At 57.7% G+C, this 18,724-nt stretch overlaps 1 protein-coding gene across 3 annotated transcripts in view; it reads left to right on the forward strand.

The window, feature by feature from the left end:
• The window catches only part of RGS3 (regulator of G protein signaling 3), an 87,552-nt gene that overhangs the window by 54,192 nt on the left and 14,636 nt on the right, over positions 1-18,724 (forward strand). For all 3 annotated transcript variants that reach the window (XM_054220793.1, XM_054220794.1, XM_054220796.1), the window contains one exon: positions 6,931-7,053. In XM_054220793.1, the coding sequence (XP_054076768.1) occupies positions 6,931-7,053 (123 nt within the window). The remainder of the gene's footprint in view (positions 1-6,930; positions 7,054-18,724) is intronic.

The following is an 18,724-nucleotide window of genomic DNA, read 5'->3' on the forward strand; positions in this document are numbered from 1 at the left end:
GGTAAGAGAAAATCAAATGTCAGCTGGCATCGGATGCCGCATGCAGGATGGGAGAAGGTGGAAGAGACGAGCGTTTGTCTGTGAAGCGGACTATGTGCTCTGTTGAAATTACAGCTCCGTTTCCTCTAATTCGTAATAGGAAAAGAAATGATGTTTGCCAGATTTGTGGGCTGTGTTATTTGTCACATGGGCCTCTTGTCCTGCAGCGAGGTGAAAGATCCTCTGCGCTGTGGTGGAGCGGGGACCACAGACAAGGCTGAAAGTGTTGGGGTCCGTCACACCTAAGGGCTTCAAGTTGAGAAAATCTAGACACGCTCCTTGCTGCCTGCTTTTGCCGATTTTATGGCACGAATTTGAAGCACAGTGAGAGAATGTGAAGGATATTCCTCTGCCTTCCTCTTCCCGCTCCCAGTCCTGTTCAGCATAGGGGGGATCCCTCTCCTCCACCCGCTCTGCTGGGGGTGGTCGGATGTTCCCAAGTGAGTAATCCTTTCCTGCTCTCTGACATTTCCTTTGCTTCCTGCGTGTCTCGCAAGCAGCCGCTCATTTCTGGGATGCCGGAGATGTTCACCAAGCGGGGCTGTGTCCTGCGCACCGGCGTGCGTCGCTTTGAGTCACCCAGCTCACGTGAAAGCTGGACGCTCAGCCTGCACGCGCTGAATCCCTCTGCTCTGTCACAGCTTAACTCTTTCCTCGATAGAGGTTTCCGTTTTCCTCCATCCAAAGGATAGCAGGTCCCAGCCGCTGGATTTCTCTGTGTGACGCCAAGAAGTCCAAGCTGCAGCCTGAACCGTGGGCGCAGTGAGAGGATGTCAGACCACGACTGCCAACATTTAAAAAGTGCTTCTGAAGGATGTTGTGACATGAACCCATGTGCGGGTTCCTGAAATCCAGCCCTACCCTGCATCCCCGTGACGTGCCCCAAATTTCAGCTGCAATTGAAACATTCCTCTGGCTCAAGCCGGTGCTCCCCTGGCATATACCGGCAGCCAGAGCATGGAAAACGATGGCTGTGGAGCTGGTGGCCATGCTGCTTCTCTGTGCAGACAGTTCCCTGGGCTCCGTCTCCTCTACCAGTGTGTGTTTACCAGGGTTAGATGATCATAGAATCACAGAATGTGTTGGGTTGGAAGGGACCTCTAAAGGCCATCCAGTCCAACCCCCCTGCAGTCAGCAGGGACATCTTCAACTAGATCAGGTCGCTCAGAGCCTCATCCAGCCTGGCCTTGAATGTCTCCAGGGATGGGGCCTCCACCCCCTCTCTGGGCAACCTGGGCCAGTGTCTCACCACCCTCAGTGTAAAGAACTTCTTCCTCCTGTCTCATCTAAACCTGCCCTGCTCTAGTCTAAATCCATTGAAAACCAACGATGTGGAGAGACACCAGCAGCTGATGCCCCAGGTTGGCGTAACCCGTGGCCTGGGGCCAGGGCAGCTCCTGGGCAGTGAGAGCTCCCAGTTTGGGTCTCTTCGGGCAGAGCAGGGAGTGCAGGTGTCCCAGCTGGAGGAGAAACAGATCAACAGGGGCACGCTGATTCCCTGCTTTTGTGAATCTTTACACAGTTCAGCGTGAATCTGAATTTTGAGATGACCACAAAGTCTGCCTTTTGGAGCAGAAGTTCTTAATTTTTTTTCCCCCAGTTTTAATCCTGTGGTCACATTTCCCAGATGTTGGCAAAAAGAAGAGCTGACATGATGCGATTGTGGTACTGGAGAGATTTCTAAAAAGGCCCAGGCACCAGTGGGGGATTTCGGAGGGGAACTGCCGTTCCCTGGCGCTGGCTCCACAGGCTGGAGCTTGCTCTCCTCGGGGCTGTGCTGGGGGCAGAGGGACGGGTAGCTCTGGAGCCGTGTTTGCAGCCGGAGGGTGAGCTCAGTGTTCCTGCTGCGGGGGCTGCTCGGCTCTGAGCCCTCTCGCCGGAGAGGAAAGGGCGTTTGCGGAGTGGGAAGGCGGTGGGCCTGCTCTCTGTTTGCCAGAGCGGTGTTTGTGCCGGGAGCTCCATGCCCGCCTAGTCTCAGGGCTGGGGATTCTCCGGAGACTGTTATCTGATGAGCCACTTCAGAACAACCTGTTGGCCTGCGAAAATAGACCGAGACCTGCATCCTCGTTGACTGCGCTGAAGTGGGTGGAAAAGATTCTTCAGACTGGCTTTTCCTCCCGGAGACAGCATCCTCCGGGCTGTGCCATGATGCGGTGCTCCCATGGCATCGCTCGTCCATCCTCTTCCTCCGTAGCAGCAGCATCTGAGTGCAGCAGGGTCCGACTGGCCTGGGGTGAGCTGGAGCCACTGGTGGCACTGCGCCATGAAGCAGCAGGTCCACTTTGCTGCCTTGGTGCCTCTCCTGATCCATGGGTGGCTGTAGGACAGTGAAAACCCGTTTCCTAAGAGCCAGCCCTTGGTGTCACAAGGAAGGATGGGTACAGCTGTCCTTCACCTTCATCCATAGAGCCTCCCTGGCCTGAAAACAAGCCACGCAGCAACGAGCCACGCTTCTCTGCAGAGATTGCTGTGCCCCGCAAACAGCAGCTCCGTGCACGTCATCTGCTCGAGCACCCATGAGATCCTGTCACCTCTTGGTCCTCCCAGCTTTCCACAGGGCCCCTGCTATTACTGCCAGGGTTTGTTTTTTGGGCACCACCAGTGTGCCCAGCAGTCCAAAAACCACAGGAAGAGACGTGGTCCCCCGTGGCCCCCCCAGCACCGCTCACCATGGGAGCAAACTGAACTTTCTCATCAGACCGAGCTCCGTGGGACATGAAACAACCAGCCAGCAGTTGCCTGTGTTTTGTGCACAGGATATTCCCAGGGCTTGCTGTTTCGCCGGTGGAAGGTTTGCTCTGCGATTTAAAAGCTATTGTAGTCTGGAGCCCGTTTCCGAGGTACTTCCCCTTTGGGATCTCTGCTGGGTTTGGCCACGGACCAACGCTCTGAAGGTTGGAGGCCGGGGGCCGGGCAGAGCCGAGCTGGGCTCTGAGCCCTGGCCCTGAACCGCTTTGCCGTAAACCCTGCAGAGGAGGGGGGAGCCTGGGGGAAGAGCAGAAGTGCATCCCCTGCTCTGCGGGGGGAAAAACATCCACCCGAGGACCTGAGCGGCCCTGGGAGCGTGTCTGCCAGCAGGAGCTGGGGGAGGCGGCGGTGGGATGAGGAGGTCCCCAGGCTGGGCTGGTCGCTGAGTCCAAGGCTTTGGAGGTGACAGTCTGCGTCTGGCTCGTTGTTACGATTATATCTTTGCTTTGCAGTGATGTAGAGAGCCAGGGTCGTGTACCAGATGCTGCTGTGCTGGGTTCTGCACAGAGGGGCATTTCTGCAGCGTGGGGTCTCGGTGGGCAGGGTCTGGGCGTCCCCCCTGCCATGTGGTGCCATACTGCGGGAGGTCCTCAGCTGATCGATGGGCTACAGAGCCAACAGTCGCTCTTTGGCTGGCGTCTGCCGGGGGAACCAGGAGCTCTGCCTGGCCCGACCCCATGCCTCTCATCTCCCCGTGCTCCTGGGTGCCGTGGGGCCGGGGCTCAGCCTGGGGAGCATCTGCATGAGTGAGCTTTTCCCATGGAGCAAAAGGGACCTTTTCCTGTGGATAATCCCTGGCTGTAACGGGGCCCATTTGGGTCTTGTGTTGGCTGGTCTGAGTCCTCCTCTGCGATACAGGCCCTGTGTTTTCCTCCTGCTCTCCCACGGGCAGCACTGGCGTGGGTCTGGTGCTGCCCCGGAGGCTCCCGTGCCGACCGGCACCCAACACCTGCAATAACATGTTTTTCAAAATGCTGGGGTGAAGGCAGGCAGAAAGCCACTGGCAGCCACTTCAGTTGTTCGCTTTATCTGGTCGCAAACGCCCCCTTCACGCCATCTGCATCCTCCTTTCCCAGCACTGTGAGATTAAACCCTGTTTTCTCTTTGTAAATATTGGCAGGCGAAGCGGCAGCCTCCCTGAATGAAAACAATAGCGGGGAGGCCGGTTCCCAGAGCGAGCCCTGAGCCAGGCAGCATGCGCGGGGCACGACGCAGCCCCCCGTTAGCCCACCGCCCCGCTCATCCCCTGGCAGGGGCTGGGCTCCGGGGACACGTGTCTCCGGTAAAGCTTTATCCCTTATAACGGTCAGTCCTTCACATGTCTGGCCGGATCCCGAAGGACTTTGCAAGCAGGAGCCTGGGCTTTCGAGGCAGTGGCGGGGGGTGCTCAGCCCCTGCGGGTTGGGCTGGCTCTGCCCCCCACACAGTTGCACGTTATCTGGGGGGAGCAGGGTGATGGAAGATGGAGAAAGAGAGTTTTTCCCTTGGGAAATGTGTGTTGGAGAGGTTGGATATCGCTGTGAAGGAATAAAGTGCTGAGATCTCCGCTGTTGTAGCGCAGCAGCGACAGTAAAATATGTGCAGATTGGATAAATGCAGTTTTGGCTGTTCACGTCCCCTCTCCGCCTTGCCCACGACACCCAGGGCGGACATTGGGGCTGTTGACTTTCTCCTCTGCCTTTCGGAGAGGCAATCCCTCTCCTGGCTTTAATATTCCCAGGCTGCTGCGGCCGGGGAGTCTCGCCGGCTCGCTGAGGCTGAGCGGGAGGGAGAGGGGCACTTGGCTTTCAACAGCCGGCGTGGGCTGAGCATCGCTTTGTGCTAAATTCAATCAAAGAGATGGGGCCTGTAATTGAATCAGCAAGGGGCTGCAGAGCAGGGGTAGGGGAGCCGGGCATCCGTCACGAGCCAGGGGATATGAGACGTCCTTGGAATCGCTTTAAGCCTCATGCCGGGGAAATTGCAGAAGCTCGTTAGGGAGGGGAGCGTGCCATCGTTACAGCACCAGTGTGGGCACTGGACGCCTTGCCGCTGCGCTGGTGTCGTTTAGGCTCTGCTGGGTTCTAGCTGTCATTCGCTTCTGGCCCCAAGTGCGGGACGGGGAGGTGCCAGCCCGGATTTCCAGCCCGGCAGGTTGGTGCCCGTCCTCTCCTCTGAAAGTAGGAACGATTCCAAGGGGCAAAAGTGGGTATCGCAGTGGTACAGCCCGGTGATCTGCTGGCATGGGACTGGGAGAGACTGAGACATCCGGGATGGGAATCAGCACTGCCGTGCTCCGGGGGATGCTCCGAGCATCGCTTCGACTCGGGACCCGGGGGGCAAGGGGGAGCCCCGCCACCTCGTGGTCCCCGAATCACAAACCTCTGTTCCGTGTTGATGGCGGTCGGGAAGCCCGAACCTGCATTTTCAATGCTTAAGTCTGTTTCCGCTGTAGGAATAGAGGTGGTGACGTCCAGACGTAAGAAGGATCAGACCTTCTCTTGTCTGGGGGTCTCCTTGGAGGGACAAAGGGCTGAACTAGAGACCTCTTCTTCTCGAGTGACGTGGCAGGTTGGGTTATTTACCGCTTCAGTAGGGGTTTTGGATAAAACTTGAATGAATTATCATCCAATGAAAACAGTGTTTGAAATGGTGTGACCAAAAAGCACTTTCCCTTTTGGTTGTGTTGTGTTTCTGGGGACGCAAACCTGCAAGTTCCTTTGTTCTCTCCGACCTTTCTGGGAAAAACAGGCTATTGGAGACCTGCCCTTTGGGAAGGAAATCCCAGGGGGAAATGAAAGGCCTTTTTCGTGCCCTTTAGTGGAAGACTCTCTTTACTTTCTGTGCAGTTCTGTCCTAAAGTTAAGCTTCTCTTTTTTTCTCTTTTTTTCTCTTTTTTTCTCTTTTTTTCTCTTTTTTTCTCTTTTTTTCTCTTTTTTTCTCTTTTTTTCTCTTTTTTTCTCTTTTTTTCTCTTTTTTTCTCTTTTTTTCTCTTTTTTTTCTCTTTTTTTCTCTTTTTTTCTCTTTTTTTCTCTTTTTTTCTCTTTTTTTCTCTTTTTTTCTCTTTTTTTCTCTTTTTTTCTCTTTTTTTCTCTTTTTTCTCCTTTTTTCTCTTTTTTTCTCCTTTTTTCTCTTTTTTTCTCTTTTTTTCTCTTTTTTTCTCTTTTTTTCTCTTTTTTTCTCTTTTTTTTCTCTTTTTTTCTCTTTTTTTCTCTTTTTTCTTTTTTCCTTTTTTTCTCTTTTTTTTTTTTTTTTTTTTTTTCCCCCCCGCACTGGAGGAGATGATCTATCCGTGGGCATTTCAGCACCCTTTTTATAGTGAAACCTGCAAAATCCCCCTGGGCAGCCAATCTTATTAATACTTAATTTTTAGCACAAGAGATGAGCAGTTTTAAGGGCTGGGAAACACTTGCCGAGAGAACTTGGTGAGAAGATTTCTTAAGTGAGTGGGATTTGGCCCAAAGCAAACCTGTCCAAGAGGCACGGGTCTGTACCAAAGTGGGTGTGTGCAGGGAAGGAGCTCGCGCAGGAGGGAGACGGGCTCAGCTGGGATGAATTCCCATCGTTTCTCCTAATTCCTTCCTCACTGCACGTTGCTCGCCGACGGTGCGTGAGCAGGGCTGGAGCATCGTCCTCAGAACGGGCGCTGCTGCGTGCCCTGTGTGAGGAGCAGCAGAGGCGAGGCCGGCCTGGAGCCACTGCTGGCTCTGCCTTCCCCCAGCACCACCCAGCCCACGGGCGCTTGTTTTCATCACTTCGTCGCCTCATTAGTGTTTGCATACAGCAAAGAGCAATTTCCATCCCCTAAATTAGCTCAATAGACGCGTTTCCACCGTGGTGGCAGAGGGTGCAGAGCTGCTGGTGCTCTGCCCGTGCCTTGCCGCGCTGCTCCCGCTTGTTAAAGCAGAACTCTGCTGCTCGGCACCACAGCAGCCTTTCACCCTCCCTCTGCCGGAGATGCCACTGTGAAGCTCGTCTTGCTCTTTTTGCCACGATTTCCCCTCAATTTTGCTTTCTTGTGCCCAGAGTGCAGGACGCGAGCTCTCCCTTTATACTCACATCCATCTGATACAGTCTGTTGGAAGCAAGTAGTTTGCAAACAAAGCCGGGGCCTGCGACACGCAGCTAATGACCTTCTCTTTGCCTGTGTTTCCTTTACGTCAGAAGTCGGAGTGCTTATTAAGTTTGGAGGCTTACTCCCAGGAGCAGAAGAAGAGGATCTGCTGGTGTCTGGTTGAGAACATCACCAAGCAGCAACATCCAGCATCGGCTCCTACGGAGAACAAGGTAAGCGACCCACGCGGGAGCTCGAGCTCCCCGTCAGAGCATGGCGGGGCTCTCCCTGCGGCGGGGGCTCTTCTCCGGCGATGCTCCTGCCGGGCCAGCTGCTCCCCAGGCTGGGTTTTTCACCAGGTGAGGAGGGAGGTTGTACTGGGGCACTGCTGCGTCTGCAGCTTCCTGCCCTGCTCGGGGAAACGGCCATTGCGTTTGCATCCACTGGCCCGCGCCGAGGCAGCCTCCAGCGCGCGGGCTGCTTTGGATGCCTCCCGGCATCTCTGTTTGGACAGCTGAGGCCACGCAGCCTGGCATATGGCCGTCCCCGAGCGCCCGGCGCTGGGGCAGGGCTGGACACAGAGGGGGAGGTTCAGGCTGTAATCTCCGGGTCCTGATTAAAAGGCCGGGGTCATGGGAGCAGTGGTGCGGAGAATTGCCTCTTCTGTGCGCTCAGATGGGCTCGAGCGTTTGATCTGGACCCCACAGATGGCCTCAAAGCACAGAAAGGTCGTCCGGTGAGTGCTGTTTTTCGTACCTAGCAAGGCAGCGCCAGCACTTTTCCCACACTGAAGACTCTCAGCCTGGCCCGAGCGCGTTGTTTTGGCAGCGCTGGCGAGAGAAATGTGAGCGCAGAGCGGGTCTGAAGCCCTGTCGGGCTGAGGGTTGCCGCCTCCTGTCTGCCTGGCTTCGGGCTGGGTGTGTGGGACAGTGGCAGTCTCTGCTGGAGTCATCTTGTCCCCCTGGGGGCTCAGACCATTGGAGGGCGACCCACTGCTCTGGGGCGAGAGAGAATCACGCTGTGCTGAGTGTGTAAAGAGCCGTAAGTGGTGGTCTCGGGGGTAGAACCACCCGGATATCTCCCCTCGGCTGGGGCGTGGAGGTGGAGCAGCTCCTGCCCCACACCGACGTGTGGATACAGCCTCGGTCCCTGGTCCGGTGTGGCTCGAAGAGAGGTGACTCCCTCACTGTACAAGGGGACAAAAGCAGGAGCAGGCGGCCGTGCTGCTGCCCGGGTCTGGAGGCAGAGGGACGTGGTTTTTGCTCTGCAGCGTCCCAAACTGGGTCAGCACAAACATCTCCGCAGGAGACAGAGCCTCCGGATTCCTTTTCCTGCACGTTTCAAACGTACTAAAATAGCAACAACATACAAAGCCTGAGAACCTAGTTACCAACCAAACCTCTAGCAATGCAAATAGCCCAGGGCAGCTGAGGCGATGAGGTGACAAGAATCTGCCATGTCTCTTGTGTTCCTGCGATGCATCTTACTGGCAGGACACGGTGCGAAGCAGGGGGTCCTGGGTGGCTTGGCATGGAGGGGGGGGCATGCGATGGGGCTCTGCCCTCGGCTGGGCGTGATCCAGCCACGGGCCGGGGGATCCTCCGGGACCAAGCTATGCAGGGACATGTTCGAATCTGAGCATTTCAAATACGTCCTAAAAGGGGGGGATCTTGGTGGCTCTCCATCGCGACGCGTGGTCTGGGACCGGTTGGGTTTTCGGGTGATACTGCTGTTTGTCCTCCCCGCCCCAGCCTCTGTGTTCATGGCGGGGTGTGGGATTTTGGCTCTCTGCTAGGATTACAAGCCCTGTGGCTCAGAGCAAAGCCCTGGAGAGTGTCTGCGCCCCGTGGTATGGAAGGACCATGGTGAAGAAGCACTCTAGAAGACAACACAAACCTTTCTAAGGCTTTTCTGTGCCTCAGCAGCCAAAAGGGTGCTCCTTGGGTGCAGTGGAGAGCCAGCACAGGCCCTCTGAGGTTGTGACAAGGGGGTTTTGTCGCTGCTTGCCAAAGCTGATAGAAATCCCACTGCTGGGATATGGGGCAAAAAAGGCAGAAAAAGAAGTGTGAGAGCAACCACCAGGCACTTAACTGAGTTCATAGCACCACTTCCCATCCCAGCAAGGTATAAACTGCCCAGGATGCACTTTTAAAGCAATCCTGATCCTGAAATGCGGGAAGGACCAGCGTGGGGAAGGAAGAGCAGCCCCGCGTGGGGCTGCAGCTCCCGGGGGGACAGGCGAGGCGTGCGGTGGGTGGGCGAGCTCGGAGCAGGGTGGGCGGTGGGGGGCAGAAGCCTGACATGGGGCAGCTGCAGCTGGGGCTGCCGTGACCAGTCTGCATCACAGCTGGTTTGCCGGGGCAGACGTCTCTGGGGATGCCGGTGCAGCGGGAGGCAGGAGCTGGGAAAATGAGTCGCTTTTTGCAAGGGAGAAGTGATCCATTAGCTTTGCTTGTTGGTTACAAGTCATTTGATACTGGGGCTATTTAAGGAAACAGAACAGTGTCTGTGCTCCGTGAACGGACAAATTAAGCTGGAAATACCAGCCTCGGCACGGCTGATTTCTGCTCCAAACAGGAATCTGGTTTGCAAAGCCTTCAAAACTGCTTCAACTTGGCAAGAGGCAGCTCATCCCGCTGCAGCCGGAGCCCGGCCGGGAGTTTGCCGTGCGACGGGAACGAAGGGCCGGCGCAGCATCGGTGCCAGGCAGAGATGTGCCAGCTGTGCCCTGGAGCCAGAGAAAGGGACACTGTCTGAGCAGAGAGCGGCTCCGCAGGGCCAGTGTGCGAGCTGGGAACCGCTCTCCCTTCAACACGTTAACGCTGCTGCCAATGCTGTCCCCAAGCCCTTCCGAGAACAGACAGTGGCGACGGGGCAGAGGATCCTCAGCAGGACGGGCGCATCTGGAAAGGAGGGGCTGGACTGGCCAAACCGGTGGAGGGAAGTGGCATGGCGCCGACTTCTTGGAGCTGTGGGAAATCAGACAAAATCTGGGCTGTGGGCTGGCACCTCTTATTTTTCAAGGCTCCCTGAGCCACGCCTGGGTAGGGCGGCACTGAGGGCAGGAAGGTCCTTCTGGCTCGGGGACGTGGCTCTGCAGAGCTGTCACCGCCTGTGGGCACGTCTCCTGGGAGGACGGTGTCATGCCTGGAGGATGCGCCCTGTGTGGGGTCGGTGTTGGCGTGGCTGCTGCTTTCAGAGCAGCTGGTTTTAGAGCAAAGCTGCTGGTTTCTGGGAGACACGAGCATGTGGAGCCTGTAGCATCCACTTCTGGAGACGCAGGAAGAGAAAGGCCTGAGTGATACAGCTGTGATGGTCCAGCCATGCTCCCAATGGGCTTTTCCTGCCGGAGTCAGTGCAGGAGGAGCTCCAGGGATAGCCGTGGCTGTCGGCGTGGTCCGGCTCTCCAGCCCTGGTGTCCAGGAGAAAAGGTGGAAGTGGGGCTTTGGTGGCCTCTCTGCTGCCACTGTAAGACTTGGCTCAACTTCACCGAGTGATGAACCCGTCCTGCTGGCTGCAGCGGGTCACAGCCGTTGTTCTGTGGGTATTTTCTCCACCTGCAGAACCTTCCCCGCTCCCATCCTCAGGTCCAGGTCTGCCCTGGGTGGGGGGGCTGCTCCCTGCCCCTTGGCGGTGCTGAGCAAGGATCTGTAAAACACATCGCCAGGGTGACCCGGCTTGGCGACAAATGTCCCTAAACAGGGAGGCGTGGAGCCTGGAGGTGGGCTGGGTCTGGTGAGGAACCACAGCAGCGGCAATGTGATTAGAGCGGGAGCAGCTTTATGAATTAATCGAGTTAGCGAGTCTGCCTCCTTCGGCCGAATAATGACCGTCTGCGCAGCGCACGGTGCTTTTCTTAACCTTGCCTCGCCGCACTGGTCCTGTTTCCAGCCCGGCCCGGCGACGAATTGCATTAGCGCTGTTGAAGAGATGGCAAAGCGCAGAGCAGGGGCAAGGACAAGGTGCCAGGGGCTGGAGCTGCTCCAGCTGGCTTGGCTGCCAGGGAAAAGATTGGTGGCACAAGACGCTGCTTGTAAGGAACCTGCTACGACCCTCTGATTCTCACTGCTTGTTTCTTTGTGTCTTCCACACTCAGAACGGCTGATTACTCTTCCTTCTGACTCCGTGACCTGAGATTACCTCGGAGATGATGGCTGGCTGTATCTGAAAGATGTAGATTATCCTTAAACTAAATGATTACGGACACTTTGTGGTGTGGACTTTGGGCCGTGGGAGTCCAAGACCTGAGGTGGTGGATCCTCAGCACTTTTCAAAGCCGCCGCTCTCTCTCCCGTGGCTGCTGACGGTGTGAGCAGGCGTGGACCGATCCTGCGCCCCGGCTATTCCTGGCAGCGCTGGCTCCGGTGCTGGGAACGAGCCTCCGGCGGGTGTGTGGCCGGGAGGGACCGACCGGCCCCTTCCTGGCCGTTCCTCTGGTCAGGAAGGGCAGGGCTGTTTCTCTCACTATTTACAGCGTGCTTGACAAGTGCAAGTAAATGTGCTGTCGACAAGAGCAAACAGCGTGTAATCGAGGGATGATTGAAACCAGGGCCGGCGCGGTGACGCGGGGAGGGCTCTGCGGGGGGATGGCCACGGTCCCTGCGCCGGCCCCAGCGTGGGGAAAGGTGAGCGTGGGTGAACCCCCCTCCTGTCCCATGCCCTGCCTCCTCCTCCTGGCCCCGAGCACCCTGGTGTGCCCCAGGCACCCACCTTGCTGTGCAATCCCTGTCCCCCAGCACCTCGCTGCCTTCAGCAACACGGGGCCATTTCCCATTGGGATGGTAGCCATGTGCGCCCGTGAGCTGGCACAGCCGAGGGGCCACTGGCATGGGGGTGACTGTGACAAGCACTTGGGTTGGGGACAGTTTGGGTGAACCTCTCTCTCTCTGATCCAGCGTTCCTGGGGTGCTTTGCTCAGCGGGAGTGTAGTCAGAGGACCATTAGCTGTTTGATGGGGAAAGAGGGGAGGAATTTGCACCTTCTCACTCTGTTTTTGGCCCAAAGTCCTTCCATTTTGGGCTGGGAGCCTGCTGCCCTGTCTGTGCCAGCTCTGCTCCAGAGGGTCCTGCCGTGGGGCAGACCGGGCAGGGCACGGCCAAGGGTGCAGGAAACCTGGAGCTTCATCAGAGCCTGCTTTTCTTCCACGATGCCGGCGTGAGAGGCCGGGCAGGGCTAAGCACGTCACGACAGCACCCTGAGGGCCAGCCCGCCCCCGGCCATGCGCCCTCCCAGCACCTCGCTCCCGCTGTCGGGGTGCTCAAAGAGAGGAGAAAACCTTGAGGTTTATTCTGCCCCCATAAGGGTTAAAGCATCAGCTGGCAGCGCTTATGAGCCAGGTTACAAAAGTAAAGCAAATAAGTGTGTTGTTCCGCGCCAGTGAGCACAGCCCGCCCTGGGCTGGAAAAACTCGTTACTGAGGACGGCCAAGGGCTGCTCTGGAAACGCTGTGGATTCGGGAGGCTAGGGGACCAGAGACACTGTCCCCCTGTGAGTCAGGCTCCAGTGTGGCTCCAGCCACTTAAATATCTAGAGGAAACTGTCCCTGCCAGCAGCCCCTGTGCCATCAGAGCAAACGGGACCCTGGAATCCATGTTGACGACCTCGATGCATGGTGACACATGGATCCCACCCTCGGCACCCAACAAGCCAAGAGAAGGACAATGTGTCGACTTTCATTGAGCTGAGACAGGGGTTGAGGAGAGCAGTAGGTACGAAGGAGGCTGCAAACATAAAAGAAGTAGATGCAGTTTGAGCTACCCCAGACTGATCCACCCTGAGACATATTCTTGCTGGGTTTGTAGCTCTCTTTCACGAACAAGCCCCACATGCAACCAGGGCATCGAAGGGGACATGGGGGGATTTTACGGCTCCCTGTGAGGCTTCAAAGCATGTCTCAAATGTCCCTTTATGAATTTAAGGACACTTATGCAGTGGCCTGACTGCTAATTCCCTGCAGCGCAGGTGAGCCTGGATGAGCGCTGAGGGGTCCTGGGGCTGATCTTTCACCTCCTCGTTCCCTTCTCGCACATGGGTTGTCTTCAGCCCCGAGCGCGGGGACATGGCGCTGAGCCCGGGGAGGCCGGGATTCGCCTGGCCGTTCGCGTGGGGCTGGACGGGATGCTGGGCTGGGGCACGGGGATTTTTAGCACCTCCCAAGGCACCGAGCCCTGGCTCCATCAAGCTCGGTTTCCAGCCCTGACAACTCTTGGTGCTGGCCCAGCGGCATGGAGGTGCTGGGGGCTGCCGGCCTGGCACAGCCACTCCCTTGGCCCCGGTGCTGCTGGCTCACGGGCTCCCACGGCATGTGTGTGCCGGGAGCGAGCGGGGAGGGAGGACGGAGCAGATGGGCCAGCTGACAGCCGCAGCTCCGGCTTTATTTGTTCATTTGCTTAGCTGGACTCCAAAGCCATTAGGGAAAGCAGACGTCTCCCCTCCGGCAAACACCAGCTCCTGTTTCTCTGGCGCTGTGCGATGTTCTCCCGGCCACGTCCAGTGGCACCAACGGTCCTTCCCGCATCTCCCCCGAGCAGAAAGGCCCCGTGGTGTGGTGGGGGATCGGGCAGCTGCCGACGCTTTCATCACGGCCAGAGGCATTTTTAAACCCTCGAAAGGCTGTTTCTCGTGAATCCCCAGAAGGGCTGGTAAGAGCGAGCGAGCTGGCAGCAGCGGCGCTGGCAGCACGGGGGGGTTGAGTGATGTTGAGATCATTCGCACGGGGTGGTCAAAGGCGCAGCCTAAGTGGTTTGAGCCAGCGCTGCTGTGATTTAATGCAGGCGCTGGAAGTGCTTTGGTGCAGGGCTGCCTGCGAAGGGGGGATGCTGCCTGTGCCAGGCAGGGCTGGCACCATCCGCTCAGCCGGGAGCGCTCCTTCCCTCTGCCCAAACGACTCCAACTTCGGGTAACTGCCGCTGCTCTTCTCTTCTGGCCTGGTGGGGGGCTGCGAGCGCGTGGTTGGGCAGACTGACTCCTTGCAAAAGTTGCTCGAACCCCGATATCTTTGCAAAGCCACGTGTTTGGAACGCTGAGGGACTCTGGGTGGTGATGCCCAGAGCGGTGTGGGCTTGGGAGGCATGGCTTCGTCCTGCCCCCGTGGGGTCCCCTGGCCCTCCGTGGGGCTTGGTGTCCTGTCCTGCAGCAAGCACCTTCCTAATGGAGGGGCCGAGCAAGGCTTGGCAGCACAATTCCTGGAGGGTTGCGTTGGGCTTTGAAGCCACCAGTGTTGGTTTTGGTACCATTGGGGATTCCTCCGGTCTCTGTGTGGCTCCGGCCATGGCCCTGGTGGTGCCAGTTGCAGGCAGAGCTGCTCTGCCAGGTCCTCTTCTCTCAGCAGTGGTTTCCTTATCGTGATCTGTGCTGGCAGCAGCAATGGCTTCCAGTGCCAGGTCCTCGTGTTGTGGTGTTGGGATGAGTCCTTCGCAATGGCTCTGCAGTGGCTGAATGTGTCACCTCAGGCTCCTGCTGTCACCTCCCTCATCCTGCACAGGGGACAATGCTTGGCCCCTGCAGATAATGCCGCAGAGAGATTCCCCCGCTGGTCTGCACCGTGTCACCCCCGGCAGGGGAAGGATGCTGAGGGTTTTGGGTTGAATGCCAATGACAGGATCTTCTCCTTCCTCCCCCTTTCCCACCCCTCTGCCAGGGATATTGATGCCCAGACATCATCTCACTCGCCTCCAGCACCGGGTCCCACCACGCTCACCCTGCGGGGACAGGTTGCTTGGGTCGATGAGGCTGCAGGCAGTAGCTGGTGCCCAGCTTTGTCAAACTGGAGCTGTGTCCCCAAAACGACAGACACAGTGCGGAGGGTGTGTGCAGGTTCAGATGGTGGCTGGGTTCGTTCCTGGCTGAGAGGGGCCAGGGATCCTGGGCTGGGGATGCTCCGAGTCCCGGAATGTCCCCAGTGTGGTGACATCCCTGGGCTGTGTGCCGGTGTCCCACAGACCTGGTTGCTCCGTGGAGAGACCGGGCAAAGACCCAGGGGGCCAGCTCCCTTCGCCAGTGCGGGCAGGATGGGTGCCGAGCACAGCTGCTGGGGTGGCCGTGCCGCGTTGCTGCTGTCGGTGGTGGCATTGCGTTGCTGAGCTCCGCTCCACATCCAGTGAGACATTTCCTCTACCACTGCTAAGCTGTGGCTACCTGCAAGGAAGTGGAGGCAGCACGTTTCCCCTGCTCCATCCCAGGAGCATCTGCGAGCCTGCAGCTGGCTGGGAGCAGGGGGACACGTGTGTGCCCCAAGTCCATGCTGGGGGAGAGCCGAGCACAGCTTGTGGCCGTGGTGCAGATAAGCACTGGCAAATGGCTGTGACAGCGGTTGTGCTCACACACCCCGCTGTGCTCCCTCTCCGTAGCCATCAGGGCAACTCGTCTGTCTCGGTCAGTAAAGTGCAATACCAGGAGAAGAAACCTCCAGCCAAGGCAGTCGGGTCCCCAGCCCAGTGTATGGGGGTGTCACAAGAGGGCACTGGCCCTTTCAGCAGAAGAGAAGGGGCAGATGGTCCTGGATGGAGACCATACACCCTCCTGCTTTTTTTTCCTCCCTGCCCCTTTGGGTAGAGCCGCTCGTAGGGAATTGCAGAGCAGAGGGCGAAGCGCCGCGCTGCAGAGCGTCTCCCGCTTCAGAGCTGTCCCTTTGCCATAGAAAGGAGTTTGGGAGAAAACCCAACTGTGAACCTGCGGCAGAGTTTCGTTTAGCAGGAAGCACTGGAATCGCTCTGCGGCTTGGTGTCGCCCGGGGGCAGAACAGGGCAGGAGAAGAGGAGCTGCAAAAGCGAACGTGGCGGGTTGCAGGGTGATACATGGCTCTTCCTCACGGCAGAGCGGTCGTCCACTTTTATCAGCAGGTAATAGCACCTCCAGGGATCGCCGGCAGAGCTGTAAATAGCATGAGGGGCAGGAGGGAGCAGTGTCTGGGAGAGGCTGGGGAGGCTTCAGCTGCCGCTTGACACGGACATCAATAACGGCAGAGGCAGAGCCCAGCGCTGCGCCAGTGTCTGCCGAGCCGGGGCTGCGGGCACGTGTCGGGGACGGGGCTGCCGGAGGGAGATGCCGCTCGCTCGGCCCCTGCCGCTGGGATGCAACTGAGAGCCTGGATTTGGTAGGTTTTTGCTTTCAAAGATCGCAATCCCAGGGGCTGGACCCTTTGCCGGGCAGGATCTGGCTGCGGGTCGAGGAAGCCTGGTGTCCTTCTGGATCAAAGGCGTCCCCCGGCACCCCTGCGCTGGGCTGGTCCCTGCTGTCCCCTGCGGAACCTGGGGCTCCTGCCTGGCTTCGTTTGCCGCCAAGCTGGGTTTGAGGGCTTGGTAATGGGCAGCATCGGGGGGAACAAGGGGGCGTTTGTAGCGACAGGGACTTTCTGAGGTTCCCTTGCAGATTTGGGCTGTGTACGGCCGTGCCATCTGCGTCGGCTGGCTCTCGCTGCGGGAGCGGCGTTGCAGGGTGCCGGCAACCTGGGCTTTCTGCTCCAGGACTTTTACAGCCTTTTGGGTATTCTCCGTTTACTGGCACTGGGGGCCGACCAGCAAATCCAGCCCTAACCACTGGAATCGGAGCTGTGTGCATGCTCGCAGCCTCGGCGGGGATGGAGGGCACCAGGTAGGGGACAGTTGGGGTGCGGAGCCGGGACTCGGGGCTGCGGCGGTAGCAATTCTGTGTTAGCTCCAGCTGCTCGGCTGAAGTACGCGGCTTGGGCTGATTTTGTCCCAGGTGGTTTCTGACACCGTCAGCAGCTGATCCCAAAACGTGGGGCACAAGCTACGCCTGTAGCTGGGCTCCCCCTGCACACCTCGATCAAGCCTTGATTCCCATTTACCACGGTGTTGCAGGGAGCGGAGCGGCTCTGGGCAGAGGCGCAGAGTGCGGCCGCTGCAGCGTCGGGGACGGGCGATACCTCGGTCCGACCCCGTTTGCAGAGCAATTAATTGGGGGTGACACTAATGGGGTAACGGGATTAGCGCGGGCTGCCGACACGGCATCGTTTCCTCCCGCAGAGGGGGATTTCTCCTTCCAGGGCTCCGAGGCGTTTCAAGCCCAGGGTTTTTTGGGTGGTATGAACATCTACTCCCCCACAGGTGTCTCATCGGAGACGTGTATCCCCCCTCGCCGCCCTGCCCCGGCGCACTCTTGGATCCTGCTGCTTGGGTTTATACATCCCCGCTTGCTTTTGCTGTGACACTAATTGCTCTGTATCAATTATTCATCCATTCAGAAATGAAGCAGGGAATGGGTAGAAAACCCTCCTGTGCAGAGCCCTGGGCTCGGGCCAGCCCCACGGAGCCTCCGCGGCTCGAGGAGCCACAAGTGCTCCTTGTGAGCACTTTCAAAATGACTCCCATGAAAATTTTCTGAAGTTTTGGTAGTTCTGCTTTGCGTTTCTGCCTTTGCTTTCTTCCCCTCGGCGCCGTGCCGAGTATTAGATGCCGCTTCCTGTAGCCGTGCGCTTACTTGGTTCTTAGTGGCCACTTTTTGAGTTTCGAGGTGCTCATCATCGACGGTTTTGGTAGCATTTCACAGGGCCCGTTAGAAGTTTCTGATCTGACGGATCTGGGCACAGTTTGTCCCACGCTAAGAACTGAAATGGTAATTTTTTTTCTTTCACTTTAGGAAAAACCTACTTTGGAAACGTTGATGTTTCCCTGGGTGATGTAGGTGCTGTTTTCCCCGCATCCCCCTCTGCCCAGGGGAGGGACGTTACCTCTGCCCGGGGAACACACTGCCCGCAGCAGAGCTGGCCGCGTCCTCCCCGAAATCCCCCTGGAGAGGGACTTGGTCTCGTTCCCATGGAGTGAAATGCTTGTGGGGACAGGTGAGGCACCTTTGAGCAAAGGTAGATTTAAGGGCAGCAGGAGCCAGAGAGGTTCCTCCGTGGGAAGCACGGAGGATGGGGACAGCCCCTGGGAGCAGCTCCTGCAGCAGTATCTCGGGAGGTCCGTGAGCTCCTCCCGGGGTGAGAGCGCAGCGGGAGCAGGCGTCCTTTGCTCTCCCGCTCATCTCCATGTTACATTTCTCTTACCTGCAGGGAATTCCCTGCTTTTCCCGATCCCTGATTTCAGCTGAGGAGCTGCCTGGGTGCAGGGCAGTTCTCCCAGGCGTGGTTAGCCTCCTCTTCCCCGCTCTTACCGCAAGAGAAAGATGCGCATTGCAAAACCCGGGCATCCACGTCAGGAGCCAGGAAAGGCTGAATTCAATTTTCTTGTGCCCAGGCGTTACTTGAGCCACAGCGGCTCCGTGACTGCGAGGAGCAGAGGTTTTGAAATAAGAAGCTGAGAGCCTCAAAAAAAATCCCCGACCTCCCAGAGATGGGGATTGAAGGGATTGCCATGGATCACGGCATGCTGGCAGTGTGAGAGCTGGCAGCGCTGGGGGAAGGCCAGCGCAGGCTTCAGCTCACAGCTGTGCCCTCTCTGTGGCCGGTGTTTTCCCAGCTGGAAGTCCCGGCTGTGGGCCACCAGAAAGGGTACATTATTTAAAGAAATGCTGGAGGAGTCGAGGCCGCGCAGACAAACCCACATCTGTTCGTCGAAATTTGCTTTGCTGGTGTCAGAGCAGCAGCAATCAGAAAAAACTGATCAAATTACAGACCGAAGAGCCGAGGGTTTGCAGTGCTTCTCCCCCGTCTTGGTTTCAAGAAAACTTTTGAGTCGGTGAGTGATGCCCAAAGGCAGAGGGAGTCCAGGCGGTGGGTTACAGGTGCAGAGGTGGAGGATGCTGGAGCAGGCAGGGCAATGTTTGGCTTTTTGGGGTGTGCTGAGGCTTGTGCAATGGGGAAATGGACATTAGGGACTCTGTTGCTGTTGCTCGGATCTCGGCTCAATCACCCTCCTTCTGTAGAATTACCCCTGGTAGCCATCCTGGGGCTTGGAGGCAGCTCTTTCTTCTGCTTTCTCTTCCCCTTCCTGGGACATGCTG

This window comes from Rissa tridactyla, chromosome 14, assembly GCF_028500815.1.
Source record: "Rissa tridactyla isolate bRisTri1 chromosome 14, bRisTri1.patW.cur.20221130, whole genome shotgun sequence".
Lineage (NCBI taxonomy): Eukaryota > Metazoa > Chordata > Aves > Charadriiformes > Laridae > Rissa > Rissa tridactyla.